This window comes from Prunus mume, linkage group LG5, assembly GCF_029339155.1.
Source record: "Prunus mume cultivar Tortuosa linkage group LG5, ASM2933915v1, whole genome shotgun sequence".
Lineage (NCBI taxonomy): Eukaryota > Viridiplantae > Streptophyta > Magnoliopsida > Rosales > Rosaceae > Prunus > Prunus mume.
Window position 1 is genome coordinate 689,261 of NC_142702.1, and position 23,172 is coordinate 712,432.

The 23,172-nt window shown below is 40.1% G+C and overlaps 2 protein-coding genes, 1 long non-coding RNA gene and 3 pseudogenes across 8 annotated transcripts; 3 read left to right on the forward strand and 3 right to left on the reverse strand.

Moving 5' to 3' along the window:
• Positions 1 to 6,622: 6,622 nt before the first annotated feature.
• LOC107881098 (uncharacterized) lies at positions 6,623 to 10,279 on the reverse strand. Its single transcript, XM_089052853.1, has 4 exons — positions 10,067 to 10,279; positions 9,839 to 9,970; positions 9,039 to 9,217; positions 6,623 to 7,766 (listed from the first exon to the last, which is right to left on the reverse strand). Exons 1-4 carry the CDS (start codon positions 10,120 to 10,122, stop codon positions 6,820 to 6,822), a joined length of 1,314 nt encoding a protein of 437 aa, XP_088908979.1. The 5' UTR covers positions 10,123 to 10,279; the 3' UTR covers positions 6,623 to 6,819.
• Positions 10,280 to 10,892: 613 nt separating this feature from the next.
• Positions 10,893 to 16,759, reverse strand: LOC103330909 (putative disease resistance RPP13-like protein 1 pseudogene; annotated as a pseudogene). 3 transcript variants are annotated; one of them, XR_016127364.1, is made up of 4 exons: positions 12,657 to 16,759; positions 12,068 to 12,253; positions 11,629 to 11,740; positions 10,893 to 11,518 (listed from the first exon to the last, which is right to left on the reverse strand). The product of XR_016127364.1 is annotated as a putative disease resistance RPP13-like protein 1 pseudogene, transcript variant X3 (transcript). The 3 variants fall into 3 exon arrangements; XR_016127363.1 differs by having other exon boundaries at positions 11,629 to 11,706; positions 12,068 to 12,311; XR_016127362.1 differs by having other exon boundaries at positions 12,068 to 12,311.
• On the forward strand, positions 14,666 to 16,947 carry LOC148916561 (uncharacterized). The gene is made up of 3 exons (XR_016127366.1): positions 14,666 to 14,807; positions 16,300 to 16,657; positions 16,753 to 16,947. It is a non-coding gene; the product is annotated as an uncharacterized LOC148916561 (long non-coding RNA).
• A 90-nt stretch (positions 16,948 to 17,037) lies between these two features.
• On the reverse strand, positions 17,038 to 18,333 carry LOC148916562 (uncharacterized). Its single transcript, XM_089051686.1, has one exon. The coding sequence runs from the start codon at positions 18,331 to 18,333 to the stop codon at positions 17,038 to 17,040; it is 1,296 nt and encodes a 431-aa protein (XP_088907812.1).
• Positions 18,334 to 19,818: 1,485 nt separating this feature from the next.
• Positions 19,819 to 23,125, forward strand: LOC103330908 (uncharacterized; annotated as a pseudogene). The gene is made up of 4 exons (XR_016126873.1): positions 19,819 to 20,674; positions 20,755 to 22,090; positions 22,271 to 22,559; positions 22,721 to 23,125. The product of XR_016126873.1 is annotated as an uncharacterized LOC103330908 (transcript).
• On the forward strand, positions 21,904 to 23,125 carry LOC107880114 (uncharacterized; annotated as a pseudogene). Its single transcript, XR_016126695.1, has 3 exons — positions 21,904 to 22,090; positions 22,271 to 22,559; positions 22,721 to 23,125. The product of XR_016126695.1 is annotated as an uncharacterized LOC107880114 (transcript).
• Positions 23,126 to 23,172: the final 47 nt, after the last annotated feature.

The following is a 23,172-nucleotide window of genomic DNA, read 5'->3' on the forward strand; positions in this document are numbered from 1 at the left end:
TGTTCCCAAATTTATTTCCTGCAAAGGATCTTCTACTTCGCAGAGAGTCATCCAATGCGGCTGGTGCGAAATCTAGCACTTCCTCCTGTAGTTCTTCTTCCTCCTGGCTTTCCGTACTTTCATGAGTGAATTCTGCCATATTGATGGCTGGATTCTGTGCAAACAACCTTCTTTCCTCCCAGTATATCAACAATCTTTTTGTAATGGACCGGATTGTTGTAACTCGATCCTTTTCTTGTTGATTGGGACTAAACATCAGTGCTTTGGAAATTTAGGACAAAAGGTCTGTTCCAATCCTCCAAAGAATTGGTTAGACCTTCTTCAATGAGTCTCTGGGCCGTGACACCATGGGGGCGGCCGTTCTGGTTGACTCCAAAGAAAGTGAAAGGACCAAGGTCATCATGATAGTACCTTGCCTCACAACACATGGCAGAAGGTAGGAATGGCCGTGGATCGGCCTCTACTATCTCCATGTAACCATCTTCGTTCCATAAAGCTAACTGTTGGTGAAGAGTGGAAGGAACACACAGACTCTGATGAATCCAATCTCTGCCAAGCAATGCATTGTAAGTGGTGGAAGTAGTATCTACCACAAAGAATGCAACCTTCAGCTTCTTGCTTCCTACCAAGACATCTACATCCAGAATCCCAAGGGTTTTGGTGATGCCCCCTGCGAAGTTGGTGACGGTCAGGCGGGTTGGGATTAGATCCTTCTCTGTTCTGCCCATTTTGCTCAGATTCGTGGGGCGAAGGTTGATGGCTGCACCTCCATCTACCATGGTTTTGGGGATCGGAACACCCCCAAAGTTTGCTGTTATGAACAAGGGTCTGAGGTGGTTTGCCATCTCTTTGGTTGGTTTGGAGAAGCAAAGGGACTGTTGTCGACTTGTGGGTTGCTCCTTCTATCACAGGATTGCCTGCTTGCTGTTCGCATTTCTTCCGTTCGCCAACCTCTTTGCATTCAAAACTTTCTTGGGAAAATACGTCTCCATCCAGAGTGCTCTTCTGTCCTTCTACCGCCTAGAACTTTTCTGGCAGAATGAACACCATATTGATGCCTAGGTCAACACGTAACAAGTCCTCCAGTTCTGCACCAAAGGCCTCAGTTTCTGCATCCAATTCTCCGTCATATTCCATCTGTTCTCCATCATATTTCTCCGTCCATTCTCCCGGTTCTTACATCCCGAGGAGGGTATTCAGTCATCTGTGGATGGCTCATAATCCAGTTGCTCCTCTTCATCTTCCTCAACCCAGTCTTCTTGTCCTTCTCCTGAAACAGGATCGGTTCTTTCCTCTAGTTGGGAGTTCCAAGTAGACCTCCGAGGCGGGGCGGGATGTACAGGAGGTTTCTCGAGGATTACGCTTTGTCAACGTAGTTGAGAGCGCTTGTTACATGTCGGGAAATAGTGCAGTTCTTTCCTTTTCGCGAGAATTGGCATTTGGAAGCACTGTGCGTCTTTCTCGTTATTGAGGAATGTGCATCTTGTCTCTGAACCCTCCTCCTCTGGGTTCTTGTCAGCTCCATGGTTGGTCGCCATTCTTCCCGATAGAGTACCACCGCCTTCAATGATGGCCGCCAAAGGTTTGTTACTTCAGGGCACTTTTATTGATATTTCCTCTTTGGGCTGCTTAGTCACTCTTCTGTTGGATTGGACAGGCCTAGGGTAGTTTCTCTGTCTGGTCCTATCATGGGGCGTGGTTCCGATCCGGTCAAAAACACTTGGAATGGGCAGCTCCTGTTTTTCCAGGACTACTTCCAACTCAGCCTCACAATTGCACCTTTTTGCAAAGCACTATTCCACTGAAATGGTTGCTTTTGGTCTTTCCATAGTCTCCTTTGAAACTATTCGCTTCCTGGAGCCACCTGCATGAGTCTGTCCTTCTTCCGTTCTGGCCAATTTAGGTTGACCATGTTAACTTGTGGTGGGGAAAGGATCTGTGGAGATGATGGAGGTTTCTCTGCTAGCTTCAGCCTTCCTGCTGTTATTCCTTCCTGTATGACATCTCTGAAAACAACACAACTATTGGTAGAATGATTCCAAGAATTGTGCCATCTGCAATACTGTCTGCCCTTGAGTTCTTCTGGCTTGGGCATCCTGTGAGGTGTCTCTATTGCTTTCTGTAGCAACATCTCATCGAACAAGGCATCTACTTTGGTCAGATCGAAGGAATACACTTTGTTCTGCATGGGTTTATTTGGAACAAACCCTCCCGTGAATGGTGGCGGCTTCTGATCTCTTGGAGGTTTTGTAAGAGTTTTACAACTGATGGGATGCTTTAATTTTGCCATTTCCGCAACTGCAACCTCTCTCTCCTCTGATTCCTCCGCATCTTCTTCTGACTCTACTTCAATCATATGTATTGATGAGGAAGGGGATTTATAATACGTGCCTTTGGAAGAGTTTCTCTTCTGCTGTTCCTCTCTGAGCAATTCCTCGTATTTGGCGCTTTATCCGCCATTCTGCGGATCTCCAAACAAGCATCCCATCAAATCTTTTCCTTAGAGAGATTTTGAGGGCAGCCTGAGCCATTTGAATGAAGTGTCTTTCTTCGATGGGGATTCGGCACTTCATTTTGAGCTTCCTGAACCTGTTTATAAAGTCTTGGGCAGGTTCATCTTCACTCTGTTTGAGAGCGCAAGGTCACGATGGTGACTTCTGGTCTGAATCCTGTAATAGTAGTCATGGAAGACGCTCTCCATTTGCTCCCATGTTTGAATGGAATTTGCTGGCAGAGTAGTGTACCAGGTGAAAGCTTGTCCAGAGAGAGAATTCCCAAAAAGCCTTAGCTTTAGCAGTGGGTTATTCTCTATGGCTATGCATTGGGTAGAAAATCTGCCTACGTGCTCAACTGATGAAGCATGAGGATCCTCTCCGTTGAATAAAGTGAAGTTTGGTACTTTAAAGCCCGGGGACAAGGGTATCTGATCAATGTAAGGTGGATATGGCTTCCTATAGGTGGGTCTTTCCCCCCTCCTTGCCTCAGGCTCCATCATTTCTCTGATCATCCTCTGCAATGCCCCCACGTCATTTAGAGCATTAACAGGGGAAGGTTTTGTCCCTGCTGGGCATGATTGAATCGTGGTTACGCCTGTATGGTCTAAGCGAGCTTCTTCCCTGTGCTCCTCCGGCTCCTCCAGCCCGGGTGGTTCCTCCAGTTTGCCCCCCTGCTGTTCTGTCGTTATTAGCATAGGGTAATTTCCCCCTCTGCCTCTCCTTCCTCTTGCGGTGGAGGGAATGGATTGGGGTCCATTCTTACGGGCTGTAGGGTACCACCGCTTTGGATGTTCGGTAGAACTTCCATAGGGTGATCTTGTGGGGCAGCTTGTTGCGGAGCAAGTGAGGCTCTTGGTTCTGTAGAACTTGTCTGGCGCAGACCTTACGGCGAGACGTTCTTGGATAGGAAAAACCACTTCCGGTGTCGGCTGGGTTCCTCCCGTTCGGCATCCCACTATCTGTGCAATAAGAGGATTCTCTTGATATGGCCATGCCAACCAGTGGGGACCATAGGGAAGGTCTAGTTCTTTGGACCACCTCATCGGGATTAGGAATTCGCCATGGCACCTCTCGATCCTTCTGAATTGCTGTTGACCGCCATTGCATCATGGCTGTCATATTGTTTAGAGTATCCTGGCTTCTTTGTGTTGTGACCTCTTGTCGTAACACGATTCTACATCAGTTCATCCTTCCGAACCGGTCCTGGACCTCCTGCTCCCTGTCTTTGCCATGTCTTGAATGTCGGGCATCACTTTCTTCGATTCAGTCCTTCCCGAGGGCCACTTGGTTTATTTCCATGCCGTGGTGTGGGTTACGGCTAGAGCTTCCGGTATTCATGAACTGGTGAAGAACTCAATGAGAATATGTATCTTGAGAGGTCCCACCGGGCGTGCCAAATTGTTCACCCGTTTGTGTTTACTCCTATGATGGAAGGGCAAAGTTCCCCACGCCTTGAGAACCATAGGCTGGTCAACAAGTCGCTTTCTTTGGTGTGCGAGCGTGCCACTTGCTAGTAATGAAGCAGTCTAGCGGACTTAGTCTGGAATGGATAACTTGCGCCCCAAGTTACTGATTTCCTTTTACAAGCGATTGTGAATTTGGGTGAGGAATATCTCCCAAGTAAGTTCTTTTCTTGCCTCAGACTGGTGAGGACTTTAACAATTTATCTCAGTATAAAGAGGTTGTTCTGGCCAGAATAGTTGATGAAATTTAAGCTGTTTTTGGGCGGAAGTACCTTTTACAAGACTACAAAAATACATGTCGATGCAAAAAAAATAAAGAGATGGCTAGATCTCCATTTCTGCCTGGATGGGAGGCTCTGTGATTTGGGAATGTCTGGATGGATCGTAGACAACTCTGATTGCCCGATTTTCAACTACAAATCGATGCCAAAGGTTGATTCTGGCAGAGCTTTAATGTACCTCAAGCTTTTGCGAAGCTTCGAGTAAGCGAGCTGCGGTTTCTTGATCGAAAGGCGAAGTGGTCGTTCTTGAGGGCGTTGGTGAGCTAGAGGCTATTAGTGAATTTGGCTGGGGTTTTCCATGCTTGGAGGAGGCTCGGACTCTGCTTGTGTTGGTTTTTGCTGAACCAAATTTGTAACGAGAGAAATCTCGTTTTGGATGACTTGCTTCCTAAGTCGGATTAAGGCATTCGATCTGGGACTGGTTTTTCACTTGAAATTCAAGTGGACTTGTTGGTCGACTCTGAGCTTGTTTACGTGAATGTTTACCTATGTAGGACCTTTGTTTGGTTGAATGATGAAATTTTGTTGTAAGATTCATTGTGTGTTGCCCTGTTCACTCCTTCTTGTATTTATAAGAGATGTCTTCTGGAGTAGGGTAATTCTTTTAATAATGGGCGGCAAATCCTTTCAAAAAGATTTTCTTTTTTAAAAAAAATGGAAAAGAAAAGAAAGAAAAAGGTTTCCTCAGTTTTTGGTAGATAGGCTCTCAACAGATAGGCAATCACTTTCCCTGATTTTCTTGAAAAGGAACCTAATCTCTTTCCCAATTTCAACTGCCCCTCGTGATATTTTGCCGGTGATGGTTAGTTTGACTCCTTTTCGGACAGCTTCCTACTTTCCCTTATCCTCCCGAGATTGTAACTTGCTTATCTCCTTGGGAGAATTACCTTCGAAAAGACGGGGAAAAAATCTACAGTATGTATATATATATATCATGTATGTGTAAGAGGATTTGATCTTTAGCTTTTCCAGAATCAATCTTGATATTATGAACCCTTCAATTACTTCTCCTGTGATTGCCATTCTTGACTTTTCTTTTTCGGAGAGATCACGTGGGATTGTTCCTTACTTGGGCTTTCTTCTTTCTTTTATATTGGGCCTGTGAGGCCCAGATTTGATGAGTTTTGGGCTGGTCTCCTCTGGCTTTTGGGCTTCCATCTTTCTTTGATTTTTTGCAGCTTCATTCTGGGCCTAAATTTTGCTGGGCTGGGTATGCCAATTTGTGGCCCAAACAGTGATATGGTTATGCTAGAGAGAGAGAGAGAGAGAGAGTCCTGCTCTGAAGGCCCATAAATAACATTGGCATGTCTTGAATGTATTGTAGCCAATTAAAGCCCCGCCTGAGTCCTCGCCGGGCGAGGCAGCTAAGATATTTCTAATTCCATGCAAACCACATTCATGGTGGTCTGAGTATCTTTTAACCATTTTAGTGAAAATTTGGATTCCACTATTTCATTATCACTGATAACACAACCTGTCCGCAAAAGGTAGCCAGCTAGCTAGCTCTTCACGTGATGCTTGAAATAATATGATGAAACAAAAAAAAAACTGGACTTAGCCTAATGCGCAGTATCGGAATTTTATGCCCCAAATCTAAATTTGGGGTCAATCCAAAAAAAAAAAATCCTCTAAATTTGGGGCCATGTGGTTGGGGCCAACAAATAAACCACTCTCAAATGAGTGCAACATTTTCATTATATTGCGCCTCTTTTTTATTTATTCACCTTTTCTCATTATATACTTGAAATAATCTATAGATATTGATATGCATATGTATTAGCTGACCTATGAAGGTATAAGGAGGTGTAGCTGCACCTTCTCTCACTGAAAAACACAGGTTAGGTGCTGCATATTGCACCTTTAGATATGGTTTTAATCACATACCCTTAAAAAACGAGTCACATAACCAAGTTCGACAAAATATTAAAAGAATTTGACGATGATGACTACTTTAATGTATGGTTGTACCAAATATGTCATTAATCAATTTTGAATGTCAATGAGCAAATTGATGACTTTTGAACCATTTTCCTCGTCCAAGACAAAGTTTTCACATGCTACAATAGATTTAGGAAAATTATATCCAAATGACGTCCCTCTTCATAATAAAATGCTATTAAGTACCTCGTCTTACAAATATATAACAAGAAGCGTGCGTACCACAGTGGAAAGTCGATGTGGTGTGCAATTATTAGTCAGGTTTCAACTCCCTCTAGTGTAAAAGTTTTTAATATATTTGGGTATTTTCAAGGGGCTGGTTCGATTTGGTTCTAATTACTCTACTAATAAAAATAAATAAATAAATAAAATGGAATTATATTCTGCAAATATATAGCTCAAGTGAATAAATGATAAATCATGCAATGAACAAAAGATGACAAAGGAGAACTGCAACCTCAATAAGCTAGACCACTCTTCAAAAGAAACTAGAAGATTTTTACATAATTCTTAACATTATATAACTTACAGACAGCTAATTCAAGTGTTTCATAAGTTTCAAAATTCCTAGTCGTGCAAGTGGTAAATATATATTGCAGACACGCCTCCTATAAATCGTACTCGGAAAACTCCCCATTAAAACTAAGGCCTCTCATAACCCATCTCACTATCCATGTCAATCCCATTGAAGTCTTCTTCCAACTTTGCCAAGTCTACCTTTGCTACCTGAAGATCTACCTCTGCAACAGCAAGTGTAGCCCTCTGCCTCTGAACTTCAGTCTCCAAAACAACTACATTGTGCCTCCGCCTCTTAATTTCATTCTCCAAATCATTTACATCTTCTCTTAGCCTCTTCCTTCTTCCTGCCCTTTGCACCAATCTCTTCACACCAAGGGCATATTGAACTCGAGGCTCCAGCCATCCCAAGTCAAATCTGAAGGTCTCAAGCTCCTCCCAGAAAAGCTGAAGGCGTTCACAAGATTCCTGTGTCATATCCTTGACCTTTGTAGTCTTGAGACAATACAGCACTCGTCCCAAAGCATTGAATGCAGAGTTAGCAAACAAATTACTACTTTTCAGTTGGCATTGAATCAATGAAGGATGCCATGTACAGACTTCCTCTAGTAGTGGAAGAAAAACTTTCTCTATCCGTCCAAAACCCTTAAAATCCACATGTTCGGCTGATAGGTCGGTGGGGACTTCCATAGGTACCTTGTTTAGAGAAGGTTCAACAGGGCTATCATTAGTAGGGTTAACAATAAAAGCTTTTCCAGAACCTGGCGTATCTTGCAAAGCAGGCACCAGTTTAGAACAAGGTGTCTTAGGTGCAACTAAAGAGTCTGGGACTTGAACAGAATTCACATTTGAAGGCTCCAACCATTTCTGTTCTTTCTTAATTGAGGACTTGATAGTTGCAGAAATGCCAAGTCCATGGTCTTGACTCTTAATTGGGATATCAACCTTGGCTTCAACAATACATACATCATTCACAAGATAACCTGCACTGCAGTCATAAAGCTCACTACAAGGCATAAATGATCTGAAGCCCCACTCACTGGAGCCCTTTTTGAACACTAGTCGAACAGTGCCTGTGAAATTCAAGGAACAGAATAACTATAATTTAGAATGCAAAGCACATTGCCAAATAATAAAGAAACAACAACAAATGAACTCTAATTCCAAGTTACTATAGAAGTGTTTCGATATATATATATATATATATATTTATGAACTGAACCAACGATAAAAGAACAGTGCTTATAATAGTTCAGATCCAAAAAATACCATAACCAGCAAAGGTTTAAACAGAGAAAAGCTAATCATGATAAAAGGCTAAGTTTACGAAGTGAAACACATTAACTAAGAAACCAAATAGCTTGACTTAACTAAAGTTCCCTCAAGCTATTTTCTTCTCCAAAACTTCTCTCAAGCTGGAAGACAATGATCAGCTCGTTACATAACTAAAGTTCTAAAAGACATAAGGTCAAAAATGGGTTATTTCGTATGCACACAGGACACTAATTAGTCATGGTTCATACTTGTACGTACCATGCCATAACTGAACCAATAGGAACAGATACTCATGTCCTTGGCACGATCATATTGTGCATAGCACCACACGTCGCGTCATTCAAGTTTTAACCAAGTCAGGTTCATGGCATGTTTTTGTCAAGCAAGCTACTATTCACATTGAAAGCATAAAAGAAACTACACAAAAACATGAAAACAAGTTATACTTGTAAGTATACTGATGTGGCCATGCATCCTAGAGCCCCAAATTTGATCCTCAAAACCTATTAAAGTCCATTCCAATCCAAGCCAAACCAGTCCAATCCTAACTAGTCCAGTCCAACCCACCAAACAAGGCCTTATACTCTAAAGCACTTCTCCCTCAAATTTGTAGGGGAATCAATTTGTTATATATTTTAAACCATGATGCCAATTAAGAACATAATTTCTTGCAACATCAACTTAGGCATCCTATTCATTCAAACTGGATGACAAAATATCCCCCGTCAACATGAAGAAATGTGTCATCACAAAATGACTAAAGTTCAAATTACATGCACGTCCCATCACAAAGGAAATGGATTAGATCCTGTCCAGTGACAGTTGCCATACTATTATGTCCAGAAAAAAAGATATAGGATTAGCAAATTTGCATATTTCCTTTCTTTCCACCAAGTAAAAAATTTAGTAGGGTTCAAATTATTGAAATGATGCTGTTTGAGCCTTCTACAAAAAGTTAAACTGTGTAGAATGGAAACCATCACATATTCAATTCATTGTGCTTTGTCATAAATGACAACACGACAGAGATAAACAAAAACAAAAAAGAAATGAGCAGTAACGAAAAGTACCCTTTGCAGGCTTTGCTATTGACTTGTTGGTGTCAAGTTGATTAACCATGGTCAATCTAAAGTGGGCACATGTAGTCCACCCAGGTGGTAATGTTGAAACATCTGCAACACCCAAATACACTGAGAAGCTCTCTGCCTCTGCTAGGCTTGCGTGAACCTTTGGGTGTAGAAGGATTTGCCTGATCAAAGAAAGGGTTGGTAACAAACAAATAACAAAGTATAATGGATCATTTTGGGCCTTGTGGCCTACTATTGGATTATTACAACTGTTCACCAACATTGGGCTATCAAGTTGATGGGTTAACTTTTAGCTTGGTGAAAGAAGCTAAAAGCTTCTAGATAGTTCCTATTTTCATTTTCCTTTCTTTCAATTTGCAGCTTCATAGTTTATAGTGGATCTGAAAATGGGAAAGAAATGCAAGATATACAATCCAAATGGGACACCATTGCATGTTTGGTATCCGAGAAAATGAGTTCCAAAAAACTCAGCCAAAGAGAAAAAAAAATTCAATCTTGAAGAAAATGACATCACCAACTCGAAGAAAATCAACTAAAAAACTCATCTTGGAGGAAATGGCAATGCCTCCTTGAAACCCATCAACTAAAAAAGTAATCTTGGCTACTCTTCTTAGTGACGAAGATGGTTTTTCACTAAATAAATTGCACCATGCTAGTCTACAATGGGTTTTGCTCAGTTTTCAAGATGGGTCTTTTAGCACCCACCATTAGGGACTTTTGAGTTCTACCAAAAATGAAAAAAGGTTAAGCATATATAGTTAAAAATAGGAGAGGATTAATACCATTTGAGACCACCAATGACGAAAACATCAGAGTAATGCATGTTGTCGTCGTTCAATTTTGAGAAGCCTTCGATTCTCCAAGTGAAAGACCCAGTGAGGAAAAGATCATTTTCAACCTTGGTCGTCTTCATTCTACTAACAAAAAAAACCCAAAAATGTTTAGCAAACAACAACTAGTTCCCAGGACCAAATATCATATCAGACCCACAATGGTTTTGAGAAAGCTACCTTCCAATGGTGATTTTCTGATCAGACAAAGAAAGAGAATTTTCGGATAAAGACATTGGAAAAGAAGGCCAGCACAAAACTACAGCATTTGTGGCAGCGCGGATTAAAAAGCTTCATGTTTATTTGTCTTATCTGTTTCATAGCTTCGAAAGCATTTTTTTTTTCTTTTTAATTTCTTTATTTTTGGATATAAACATGTTCTTATTTTATTTTTTGAAAACTGAAAACATTACATATGCAAGTAATTCACAAATATGTTTTGTTCCACTAATGCGAAACTAGAAACAAAATGTATTTAGAAACTACTCTAAACACTCATAAACTGATTATTCTACCAACAGCACTTTTAACAAAAAGTTTACCAAACGCCAAACTGCTTTCTCTGTGGTGATTTCTCTGAAATATAACAATGATTATTTTGCAATACCAAACTGGCCCTATAAGTATTTTTCGTTTTTGTCGAATTCAATGAGTATTTAAGTTAAGAATTGATTTTCTATTTTAAAGATAACATGATATACAAATTGACTGAGAAGAAACCAAGTATTATAATGGCCAGGAATCCGAATTGTAATTTCGTGTCATTCTCCAAAACTTTTATTCAGCTGGAGCATAATTAAAAGATATTTAGAGGTGTAAAATGGGTTGTGTTCCATTTTAGCTTTAAACTCTGTCAAACAAGTCCATTTTACACCTAGAAGCAGAAAATAAGATAAACAAAAACATGAAAATCAATTGGGTTTATAATTGTACTGTTACTGTGCTGCCCACGCCTTCTAGAGTCCATGAACATGATCATCATCATTTTTATAATTGTAGGGGGATATCAACTTAAAACTTGAAAGTATTATTTCCTGCTGCATCAACTTAGGCATCCAATGGAACAAATTGAGCTATGTATGTTAACAATCTATTTCCCAGTTAAGCATGGAAAATGAGGAGAAAAAAAGACAAAACAATAAGCCCCTTTCACGGAGGCTAAACCGTGCAATTCAGTGTTCAGCCACATTAGAAATACGAGGAACATGCTGGACACAAATTTGGGTATTTGACGCAATGAAGCTGCAATTTTGTCACGAGTGATTGCTCAGCCATGAGTGATTGCTTAGCAGAAACTGGACTTGTGCTGGGGTTAAATGATGCAGCTTGACAAAAGAACTCAGATGGACTGTTCTAGAATTGTCAAGAAATGTCATTATCTCTTGTCAATCAAAATACTCCATATCTATCATTTGCAAACAAGAACTTTGAGAACAGGCTGCAAGAAGAAATGGCATCCATTTCACCATCAATCATTCCTGTCTCGACCTCGACCTCGACCAATTTCCGAAGCTCATCAGGGATTGAATTTTGAGAACCAAACATATATTGCAACAACAGTGGCATCAGAGACCTCGAGATCAGCTCTGATTCCTTCACCATCTATCTCACTTGCAGGCATCTTCAGAAAAACTGAAAAGAAAATATTGTCATGAAAATTCTTTCAGAAGAAAACACCAAATAAACAACAATAAAGGACCAAAGAATACAATATCTATGAATATGCTTGGTCAGATCCTTACATAATCGAACAGTGAAAGGCATTTACAATGAAGTAAGCAGCCAAGCTGACATCAATGATTGAACCATGAGCTTCGACTCTGAAATCATGAATGGGAAAATTTTTTCTCAAGTCTGCAAGTACACATACAACATAAATATTGCATCAAAAGAATCTAAACTACAGCAGCTTGCTTATTTAATACGATGACAGATAAAGAAAATCCCTAAACTAAGAGGATAAAGAGTCCATTAAGGAGCCCAAGAAATGAACCCTCCCCTCCTCACCCTCTCTCCTTTCAAATCACCAAGGACCCTCACATCCCTACATCAAACAGCCTAGTAAATTGTCATTACATCAAATCTTCCCAAAACCATAGCCCTCATCTTTCCTCCAAAGAGTTTACGCTTCACACACAACAATGCATTACACGACGCAGGGTTAAACCAGCTGAATCTTACCTCCTTAACTGGCCGCAAACATACAGTTAAAGCTACTAGGCAGTGAAGCAGCAGATGGACCAGAGATAGGGCAAAAGTCACCTCCTTTGAACCATGTGACTAGCATAAATTCCTCCATTGTTGAAGAAGAAATCGATCTTTGTGATCAGAATTACAAGAGCATTACATATCTACACAAGCTTCAAGCTGCTAACAGAATAACCAATGGGGAAGGAAGTACGGATGTGAGTTTGTGCCATGCCACCTATGTCAAAGAGTATCAATGAAAACCATTTTTTTTTTATAAGAAACAAAACAGGGGAAAGACAAATGAGAAGGATAGAAAAAATAAAACATTACAATTTACAAAACAGGGGACAAGTTAACTTTTATCTTACAACTTTAAGCTCACAGGTTATCCATAGACATTGATTACAATCTAAACTACTCAATCTAAATTACTGAGCATTAGAATAATACAAATCAGATTGATTTTTTGTCTAAAGCACAAATTGTTCTTCTTCAAAATGATTTTGATCAGAAAAAAGCATGAGACCAATAAACAGGAGTGCCAAGGTAATTGACAAAAAACGTTAATTGGATTACATACCTGAGTGTGATCCGAGTATGCTTATATCATATCATATGATGATGACTTGGTCATTTATCTTGATGCAAGGAATGTGTGATATCTTGGCCCAATCTTTTCCCGTCTGATTCTGATACCTTTTCTCCAGGGCAGAACATCTGAGGATGTGCAGAAAAGAAAGAGATGGCGGCAAACCCTCCTCTGGCAAGAATTGGAGACTCGGACAGTTCCAAATATGTAGCTTTTGAAGAGAAGTGAGATGTTGAAGTCCCTCTCCTGGCAGGAATTGGAGGTTGTCACACGCGTCAATTCCTAGCGTTTGGAGAGAAGTGAGGTGTTGAAGTCCCTCTCCTTCTCCTGGCAGGACTTGGATACTGTCACACGCACTAATAAGTAGATGGCGAAGAGTGGTAGGGAGCAGGTGTTCCTTGAGCAATGTCTCCAAGATACTGCCACCAATTACAAAAAATTCAAGGGAGATAAGTCCTTCCAATCCCCAGTACTTTACCACTGGAGCCCTTAGCCTCTCACAACTACGAGTTAACAAATGTCGGATGTTGGGAGGCAAACCCCCTTCTGCAAATGACTCCAATTTTGGAAGATCATCCACCTGCAACAGTTGAAGGGCTGTGAGGGTGTGAATGCCTTCGGGTAATGACTTTAAGTTCTTGCATTCGATTACTGTAAATTCATTCAAGTTGGGAGTGGGCCATCCTCTGAGATGACTGAGATTCTCATTAACTCCTTCTTCAATGAAGGAAAGGGATTCCAAATTCTCACAACCCCTAATGCCAAGCTTCTTCAATTTGGGAAAAATGCTCACCGAGAAGTTCCTCAGTGAATCACAGCTCTTCTCTATGTGCAAAGATTCGAGCGATGTTAATTTGGCGAACATCTCTTCAGGTAGGAATTCTAATCTCTTACAGTTCTGTATATAAAGTGTTGTCAAAGTAGTGGGTAACCCATCATTAGGGAACGAAGACAGCATTGGACAATTCCGGAGACTCAAACGTTGAAGACAATTGCGATTGGGCAAGCATTGTGTGTCAACGAAATTTCCAATTTCCACGAGTAATGATAACAGACCCTGTTGGCATCCACCTTCTATTTCCAACTCTTCAAGAGATCTGTAGTTAAGACTACTGGTTGTTGTAGTACTGTTCCCTTCACCATGTAAAACCTCACACCCAGACACCGTAAGCTTCTTCAAGCAAGGCAGATGACAAGGCAAGCTTCTGCTCAGCTTCGGACAGTTGGTTAGAATCAGCTCTTGGAGACGAGGGAAATCTGGACCATATTCGCCTCCACTTGCACTTGGTACCCATTCCTCCCACTCTGCCATGTCCATAAACTTTAGCTTCTCCAGTGATTGAAATGGCTGAATAAGAGAAGCTCCATTTTTGCCATAGAATTCCACGTCAATCATCTTAACAGACTTCATTCTTTCTATATAGAGCTCTTTGAGAGAGGGTAGACGCCCAACTGGTGGCAGTGACCAACAATAACTACAATCACTCAAATGCATGACTTGTAAATTAGAGAAGGACGTCTCTCCTAACCAATTCGGGAAGTTGGTTCCACCATAGAATCGGATGGTTAGTATCTCTATACTCATGCAAGGGTGGAGCTTGTCAAGTACATCTTTCTCCTTTTGGGAATCATCAGCATCCTCTGCACCCCATGCCAACTCTAACTCCGTGAGATCTTTTTTGTCCTTCAAATTGGCTTGCAATGCATCCCTAGCATCAGCTACATTTTGTAGCTTCAAAATTGCAAGTTTTCCTTGAAGCTGCGGGAACTCCCTCAATTCTCCTATGCTTGACCCAGCAGATCTGCCCACAACAAAAGTAGTCAATTGTCTCAAACTTTTCAGCCTTCCCATTTGCACCGGCATCTCTTCAATTTTAGTTCCACTGACATCAAGATGACGCAAATTCATCAACTCCCCCATTCCTGCAGGCAATTTAGTAAGAGAGCTACAACTTGCCAACGTTAATTTTTGTAAATTAATCAATTTTCTGATGTCTGCAGGCAATTCAAGGAGAGAGGAACAATTTGACAATAGTAACGTCTGCAAGTTGTAGAGATTGCAAAGTACCCCAGGTAACCTTTCAATTGCGGTATGGGAAAGATCCAAGTAGCGCAAGTGAATGAGGTTTCCAATAGAATCAGGTAACTCAATGACATTTTGATAACGTGACAATGATAGCACCCGTAAACATCTTAGTGATGGCAACAAATGTTGTAGAACCTTTTTACTTACATAAAATTCTTCATAATATCTATTTTGTTTTAAAGTGGTAGGTAGGAAGGTCCTCAAACACTTAGCCCCATATAATGGCTCAAATTTTGAAGCAACATCAAATTTTCCCCTAGCATATGACAAATGACGAGCTCGTTTAACTTCACGTGATTCCACCCCTTCCAGCCTAAGGCAAAACCCCTTAGAGATGAACATAGCCAAGTCATGAATGAGGTCATGCATTGTGAAACTGAATTCTCTTGACTTTTGAAACAGTGACCGAGATAATAGCTCATCAAAGTATTTTCTAGCCACTGATTCCATAATCTTCCCATTATCAACTTGAGTAACTAAGCCTTCTGCCATCCATAATTGAACTACATCTTCCTTTTCAAACTCATAATCCTTTGGAAAAACTGAACAATAAACAAAGCATCGTTTTAATTGAGCAGGAAGATAATGATAACTCAACCATAGAGCCGGAAGAATGTCAGTTGTACCATAGGGTAGGTACCAAATATTACTATTTAGTATTCTATTCCACTCCTCAGAATCTATATTGCAACGTAACAAACCCCCGAGTGTTTGTGCAGCTAAGGGCAACCCTTTGCACTTGAGTGCAATTTGCTTGCCAATGCCTTCCAAGTTTGAATTTGCACTATAGTTTTCATTTCCAAAAGCATGTTTAGCAAGTAACAACCAGCAGTCTTGATGTGACAATGGTTCCAAGAATTGAATGGGAACATTTTTCATTAAAGATGCCACATTTTTGTTCCGTGTTGTTACAATAACTTTGCTTCCCCTTGCCCCTGAATTAAAAGGAGTTTGGAGGCGCTCCCAATCACCATAATTTTCATTCCACAGATCATCCAACACAAATAAAAATTTCTTTCCCCTCAACTGTTCTCTTAATTCAACTTGAATCAAATTCAGATCTGTCATGTTACAAGGCTTTGAAGTGACTGACTCAAGAATAGTTTTAGTTATTCTAACAACATTATAGTCTTCTGAAACACAAGCCCAAGCTTGAAGTGTAAAATGCCCTTTCACCTTATTGTTGTTGTAAAGCATTCGAGCAAGGGTTGTCTTGCCAACCCCACCCATTCCAACAATGGTGAGGACAGACACATCATCCTTGCTTGCATCATCAGATAGCAACACTTTTGATAAATTTTCTTGGACTTCATCTCTACCATATACACAAGGTTCATGAACCAAGGAAGTTGTTGGAGTTCTATGCGAAACCTTCCTCCTAGCAACTTCTCCCAGACCAAGAGCAATTTTCTGTTGTACAAAGTTTTCTAATCTTTGCAACAACTCTTGTATCTTAACATTCATGCTTTGATAAAAATGATTACGAGAAGAAGGGAGTAAGTTCCACACCTTATTGGTTAATTTGTGGGTTTGATCCTCACCTTCCAGCTTGCATCGTAAAGCTTCAGTGTCGATCTCATCCAGCAAGTCCTCTGCATCAAAGACAGCATGCTTGAGCTCGTTAAGCCACTCTCTCACAGCAGGGTTCGCAATTTGCTTCTCCTCTGCATCATTGAGCACCACGAACAAAGTCAGCAGTGTCGTCTTCAAGTTCATGAGGAGTGGTTCGTCAAGTTTCTTCTGCCGAAATAAGTCGATGAACTCAGTTGAAGCAATTCTGTCACACAACACCTCGATAGAAGCAGAGATGAGAGCCTCTCCGATCAAAGCTGCTGCCATTTTTCTCTGCTTTGCAAGGGATTTGGATGAAGTAATACTCCAAGGTTTGCAGAACTTGGAAATACAGGTTCGTGAGGAAGTATGAAAGCCTTTTGAGATTGTAAATAACATGAACTGGTAATTAGCCTGTAAATAAGCTTTGAAAACTCTCTCACTTTGCAGGACTACTGTTCTTTGTGCACTCACATCATGGAACTGTGGCCACCGATGTTAATATGCAAAGTTGGATGCCAAAATATTGCGTACACTGGCCAAAATGGTGCAAGATGCTATCAACTTTTTTTTTCTTTTTCTTTGTGCTCGGACAAAGATGCTATCAACTATCACCAGCAAAATCCAATTTTGAATATTTACAGATGTCATTGTTTGATTGGGTTGGGATTCTTATCTAAGATGCTGACCTATCCCTGGTTAGTACATGGGAAGAAGGGCGGATGAAGAAAGTTGCTAAGCATCCCTGGTCACCAATAAAGCATAATTGCAAGCGATGGGCAAAGCAATGCACATAATATGCATATGGACAACTTGAAGAAATAATGCTTGTAAGCCATTCCATGAACCACGCATATTGCTAGCACCATCATACCCTTGACCACGCATGTTTTCCACTAGAATGTCGTTATTACCAAGCACTTTGCACATCTCTTTTTTAAGAGTCAAGGCATTAGTGTCTACAACACTCACAATATCGAAGAAGCGCTCACGAATAAATCCATCACAATCAACAAATCTTAGAATAATAGCCATTTGTTCCTTACCGGATTCATCAAGTGATTCATCAACTAAAAGACAAAATTTGTTCTTCCCAAGTTCCTTACAAATTGTCTTCCTCACCTTGTTAGCAAAAATATGTAAGATTTGCTTTTGTATGTCATGCGCAATGTATTGAGCATTTTGAGGAGCCTTATCAAGGACAACTTTCTCAACTTCTATATTCATTCTTGCAAAAGACTTTATGATTTCAATGAAATTGCCCCGATTAGATGAGTCAACGGATTCATCGTGGCCCCGAAAAGCCAATGCTTGATTCGCTAGATACCTAATGCCCTCTATTGTGGTCGTAAGTCGCAACCGATTTTCCATCACTTGTTGCTTTGATTGCTTCTCTACCACTTTTTCAATATGAAGAGATGGAGTTTTTAAGCTAATCCACTTTTGCATAGCAAGATGATGTGGTGAATTTAACTTGCCTATATGTTGTTGAAATGCACATTGATTCCCACCAATTCTCTTCCATTTTTGATACCCATCAACAATAAAGGTTGGATGTGACTGATTCATGTCAAAAATGAAGCAAGGAAAACAAAATACCTTATTCTTAGCAATTGAATACTCAAGCCAAGTGAATTGACCAAACCACTTTTTATTAAATCGACGAAAGTCCCGCCCTTCTAAGTGGCTTGAATAATCTTCTAACTCAGGTTGACATGGTCCTAAAAGAATATATGCTTTTCGCACATTATCTTGTTCATTCACCGGATATGTGCATATTAGACGACGTAATCCCGGATCACGCTCAAGATAATTGATATTAAAATCATGATAATCATCGACTCTTTCAGATTCAATTCTTTCAACTTGAGGCTTGATAATAGGAGACTCGGGAAGATTTTGCTCATCACATATTGGAATAGATAAAGAAGAGCTAGAAGGCAATGTACTAGATGATGACCCATCATTCTTTTTCTTAAAAAAAGAGAACAAGTTTTTTGTTCTCTTGGGATTCCGATTGTGATCCGACATAATCAAAGATAACCTATGAATAACATGTAAAATAAATAATTTAAATCAAACATACCAACAAAAAATCAAACAAATTCTAATAATAATAGAATCTCAACAATATCAACAAAGAACAAATCAAACATTGAAACATCTCAACAAAATTCCTACAATCAAAGCCCTAATTAATTTCAACAAAATCACAAAATTATAATTCAATATCTAAGTAAACCCTAGAATATTGAATTTTAAATTAAAACTATAATTAAAGACATATAGAAAATGAGAGAATTAGTAATTACTTGTTGTTGTAGAAAGAAGAGGACAAGATTTTGCCAAGTTGCCCACTGCCCAGCCAATATAATAGGAAGATGCAGAAAATAAAAAGGGAAAAAGGAAGCTGTTGTTGTCGTTGGGGTCTGTAGAATGGAAGAGAGAAAAGCTGCGCCAAAAGAAAGAGACAAAGGCTGGGACCACTTTGAAGTTGGATGGGCGTGTGTGTACATTGGGTTAGCTTTTAAAATTTTTAAAGTTGGGCTGCCCATATAACATATATAGGTTTTTAAATAATAATAAAAACTTTGGATGGGCGGGCACCCACCCTGCCCTTTACACAGATCCGCCTCTGAGCACAGCAAAGCATAAAATGAAAAGGAAAAGAGAGAAACAAAAAAAAAAGAAAAAAAAGAGAGGAAACCTATAATATCAGAACCTATAATATTCTTTTTTATTGTAAGAATATCAAAACCTATAATATTCTTTAACAAAATAAACTGTATGGTGAAACCTACACTAGTGATCCTAAACGAAACAACGAATTTGAGTGAACAATGTTATATTGTGAGTGTTTTTTTTGTGTGTGTGTTTTTGTGGCTTTATGGTTTTAGTCTCGTTGATCAAATTTTGACATCAACATGTTATGTACTTCGTTGTTTCATCTTATAAATATAACTAGCTCATTGCCACACGCATTAACGTGTGCCAATTAAATATTTTTTGTTCTTATTATTTTGTTTTTTTAATTTTTAAAAACTGAGTTTATAACTTTTTAAATAAAATATATCCAAAATAGTGTAAATTTTTGAAAGTGGTTATCTCTTAGTTTTATGAGCAACTTTTCTTGTGTTATTTATTTATTTATTTCAATTTAAACAGATTGTGAATGTATTATTTTATCTTAATTAATGAATTGCATTCTCCTTTAACATTTTCATTAACTATGACAATTTGTGGGATTTTGAATGTTTAACTTTTTTTTATATATAATCAGTATATAGATGAGCTTCTTCAAAACTTCAATATTATTTGCAGATTTCTTTCTTTTCCCCAACCCCACCATTCCATATAAAGTGTAATTTTATTAACACAAGAAATTAATATTTTTAATGACCAACCAAACAATTTATACTAGAAACTAATGTCCTCAGAATACTGTTTGATTCCTAAAAAAGAAAACATGTGTACAATTTGAAGGGATAGCAAATTTCATTTACAGAGTTGGCCTTGCCATAAGAAACAGTATCCATTTCACACCATTAATCATCCCTGTCACGACCTCGACCAATTTCCTTACTAGAGCTTTGCTTCTCAAAGAAAACATGTGTACAATTTGAAGGAATTGCCCCAAGACCCAGGAAGCTTGTACACTGGAATGGTAGACCCCAAGGCCGAGCCAATACGCGTAGCCATTGATCGGACTAAGATCGTACACATTCAGATAAACCGGCACTTTCCCAATCTTTCTTCTTCCTGGGCAACAACCGACACCATCCCACACGGCATCTTGCGCCGGCTCTATAAGCTTACCATAGAACCGGCATCAGAAGAGTGCACCCTTATCAATACCATTCGATTAGGGAGGGGTTCCCCTTTCTCTCAATTTTTTCCGCCGACTCCATCTCCTCTCTCATTTTCTCTGTCGTCGACTCCATCTCCTCCTCTCCTCTCAGCCATCGTCGCTGGCCAGCTTCTCAGCCTTCTTTTCTGTCTCTCATCCTGAACATCGTCGCAAGTCTATATCCGGAACGTTCCTTTTCTCTCTCTCTCTCTCACCTCATCTCGTGTCAACCTCCTCATCGTCTCTCTCTCTCTCATCCCAGTCTCCTTCTCTCACGGCGTATCTGGCCTTCGCGAGTGCCTTCAGAGTAAAAAGCTTTGATTTTTGCCTGATCCAGAGCCTGAACCTTTCTCCATTTTGATCATAACTAGCATTCTAGAGAGAGGACAGGGAAGATAATTTTTTTAAAAAATTTTATTTTATTTATAGTTTAGTGAGAAATTTTTTCCATTTTGAGTTTATAGAGGGAAAGGAAAGACCAAATGACATTCATACGAGCCGAACTCGGCGACTCAATGCTTACTCGTAAGCTTCAAGTTCAGAAGGCCCTCTGTTTCCTCTGTTTCCTCTTTTATCGTTTATTGGTTTCTTGTTTCTTTTTGCAGTTCATTGTATGCTTAAACATCTCAAATTTGGCCACATTTTCTGTATAGTTCAATCCAAAAGTTTAGAAACACTACACCCATTTACCCTGTTGATTAGATATTGCCATTTCCAATCAGAACCGGGTTTTAGTTCTTCGAGCCCAGCATCGTGTTTGGCACCCCAGAAAATTGCAGAAAACAATGTTGCGGTTTTCTGGGATTTGGGTACCAGACCACCCAAATCAGTCTCGCCTTACGAAGCCGCCGTTAAGCTCAAGACAGCAGCTTCGTTTTTGGGGCGCATATGATAGCATATGCAAACCGCCATGCACTTAAATATGTTCCACAGGTTGTTAGAGAAAGGAAAGTGAGGAACAGGGTTGTGATTAGGGATGGTGAATTGACGTTTGTAGGGTTTGCGGGAGGAGATTTTATACTAATGAGAAGCTGTTGAACCACATTAAGATTCATGAGAGACAGCATGCGAAGAGGTTGAACCAGATTGAGTCTGCTAGAGGGAGCGGGAGGGTGAAGCTGGTTGGTAAGTATTCAATGAAGATGGAGAAGTATAAGAATGCTGCAAGGGATGTCTTGTCACCCAGAGGGCGGGGTTTTGGGTTCGGAGCTTGGTGGATAAGCCTCAGAGGGCGGATGCTACACTGAGGAATCACATTGTGGATATGAGGGATCACAGGAGAGCTGAGTGTTTGATGCTTGTGTCGGATGATTCAGATTTCGTGGATGTTGTGATGGAGGCCAAGCTGAGATGTCTCAAGACGGTGGTTGTGGGGGATTTTGGCGACGGGGCTCTGAAGAGGGTTGCGGATTTGGGGTTTTCTTGGAACGAAATTCTGATTGGGAAGGCGAAGAAGGAGGCGGTATCGGTTGTGGGGAAATGGAAAGACCGTGATGTGTTGAAGAGATTGGAGTGGACATACAAGCCAGATGAGGAGCAAAGTGTGCATAGCTGGGATGATGAGATTGACGGTGAAAGCAAAGAAGAGGAAATTGAAGGTAATGTTGGTGGTGGAGTGAATGACAATTTAGGGAAGGATGACAGTGGCAGATGGTGGGAGCTTGACTTTGATGCTGATGCCTCCAAAATGTTGATCTTTTAGTGATAGGGAACCAAAATCAGCACAAAATCAGAAACTTACCCATTTGTTATAGGGAACCAATGGCATTCAACGCCACCGAAATCCATCGCTGCAACTGCGGAAAGCAATCTCAGCCTTTTTCTTCCCAAACAGACCTTACGCGTCTGAGACACTTCTCAAGTCGCCCCTTGGAAGCTAACATTCTCAGAATCCTCAGAAACGAGGAAGAGTACCAGTCCGAGTATGCGCCTCCTCAACAGGTCAGTCATCATCCTCCTAATTTTTATTTTTTGTTCTTGTTTGGATTCTAAGAAAATTGATTGAGTGGGTCTTTGTGATTTCTCAATTTTGATTTAAGTGTATTCATATTTGACATTTTGAAGTGTTGATTGTAATTCGTGTTCCTATTTTGTGCTGGAAATAATAACAATTGATAACAGCCTCCCTGGAAATTCAATTCATTTACGGTGCAAGATCGGCCAGTTGAGCTGTGGATGACAGTGAGAGAGAAATTTGGAGACACGAAAGATATTAAAATCGAAGTTACTATGTTTGATGGGTACGTGTGTCTTCACCTCAGTATGCTTGTTGATATTTTCAGGGGGGGATAGCTCCAATGATCTGGAGTTTCTGTGCTCGGCCTGCTCAGACTGTCTAGAGGTTCAGAAAGTTTATGTTCTTTGTTTGTGATAGAATGCAGGCTAACCCATATATGGGACCTGATATCTGGTATGTCTTCCGCATTCTATTTTGTTTTAGGTTGTAAAGCCACTGTTTAAGTTTTTCCAGGAAGTGTATGAAGCACAAAGAATGAATGTTTGTTAGCTGTATGAGTTTGCAGTGTTGGGTTTGGTGGTGTGACTTGTTTGCGGCTTCTGTGTTTTTGACAGGAGTTTGAAGAGAACGATTCAAAAGAGGTTTATTGACTATTTGGAAGCAAGGTTTGTGAATGATGACATTTCTGTTTTCTTGCATCAATATATGACAAACAAGGAGAGATAGAACTTATCAAATGGTTGGGGAAGGTCCAGTCGTCTCTGCAAAAATAGAATGGTACATGTCTGTGGCCTCCGTCGATTTAGATTTGTGGTCATTCATTTGTTCTTCCTTAAGAAATTTGCCATTGATTAGAAGGAAGGTTCAGCCTAAGTTAATCATGTGCATGCTTTACATTATATGAAAGCGTTTACTATGTAACATTTATTCAGGTCAGCAACTCTCTGTCTTATGGCCTTGAGATGCTTCTGATTGTTTGCATGGAATTACCCCAAGCAAAGTGACGGGAAATTAGGATTTGTGATGGTGTGCAGTTTTGTGCAGTGTTACCCCAAGCTATATATGG

Coding starts and splice junctions, on each gene's coding strand:
- LOC148916562 (XM_089051686.1), bottom strand. CDS start 18,333: ATGTCGGATCACAATCGGAATCCCAAGAGAACAAAAAACTTGTTCTCT.
- LOC107881098 (XM_089052853.1), bottom strand. CDS start 10,122: ATGTCTTTATCCGAAAATTCTCTTTCTTTGTCTGATCAGAAAATCACC. Junction 9,971..10,066: donor CAGAAAATCACCATTGGAAG/GTAGCTTTCTCA, acceptor TTTTGTTAGTAG/AATGAAGACGACCAAGGTTG. Junction 9,218..9,838: donor GTCATTGGTGGTCTCAAATG/GTATTAATCCTC, acceptor TTCTTTGATCAG/GCAAATCCTTCTACACCCAA.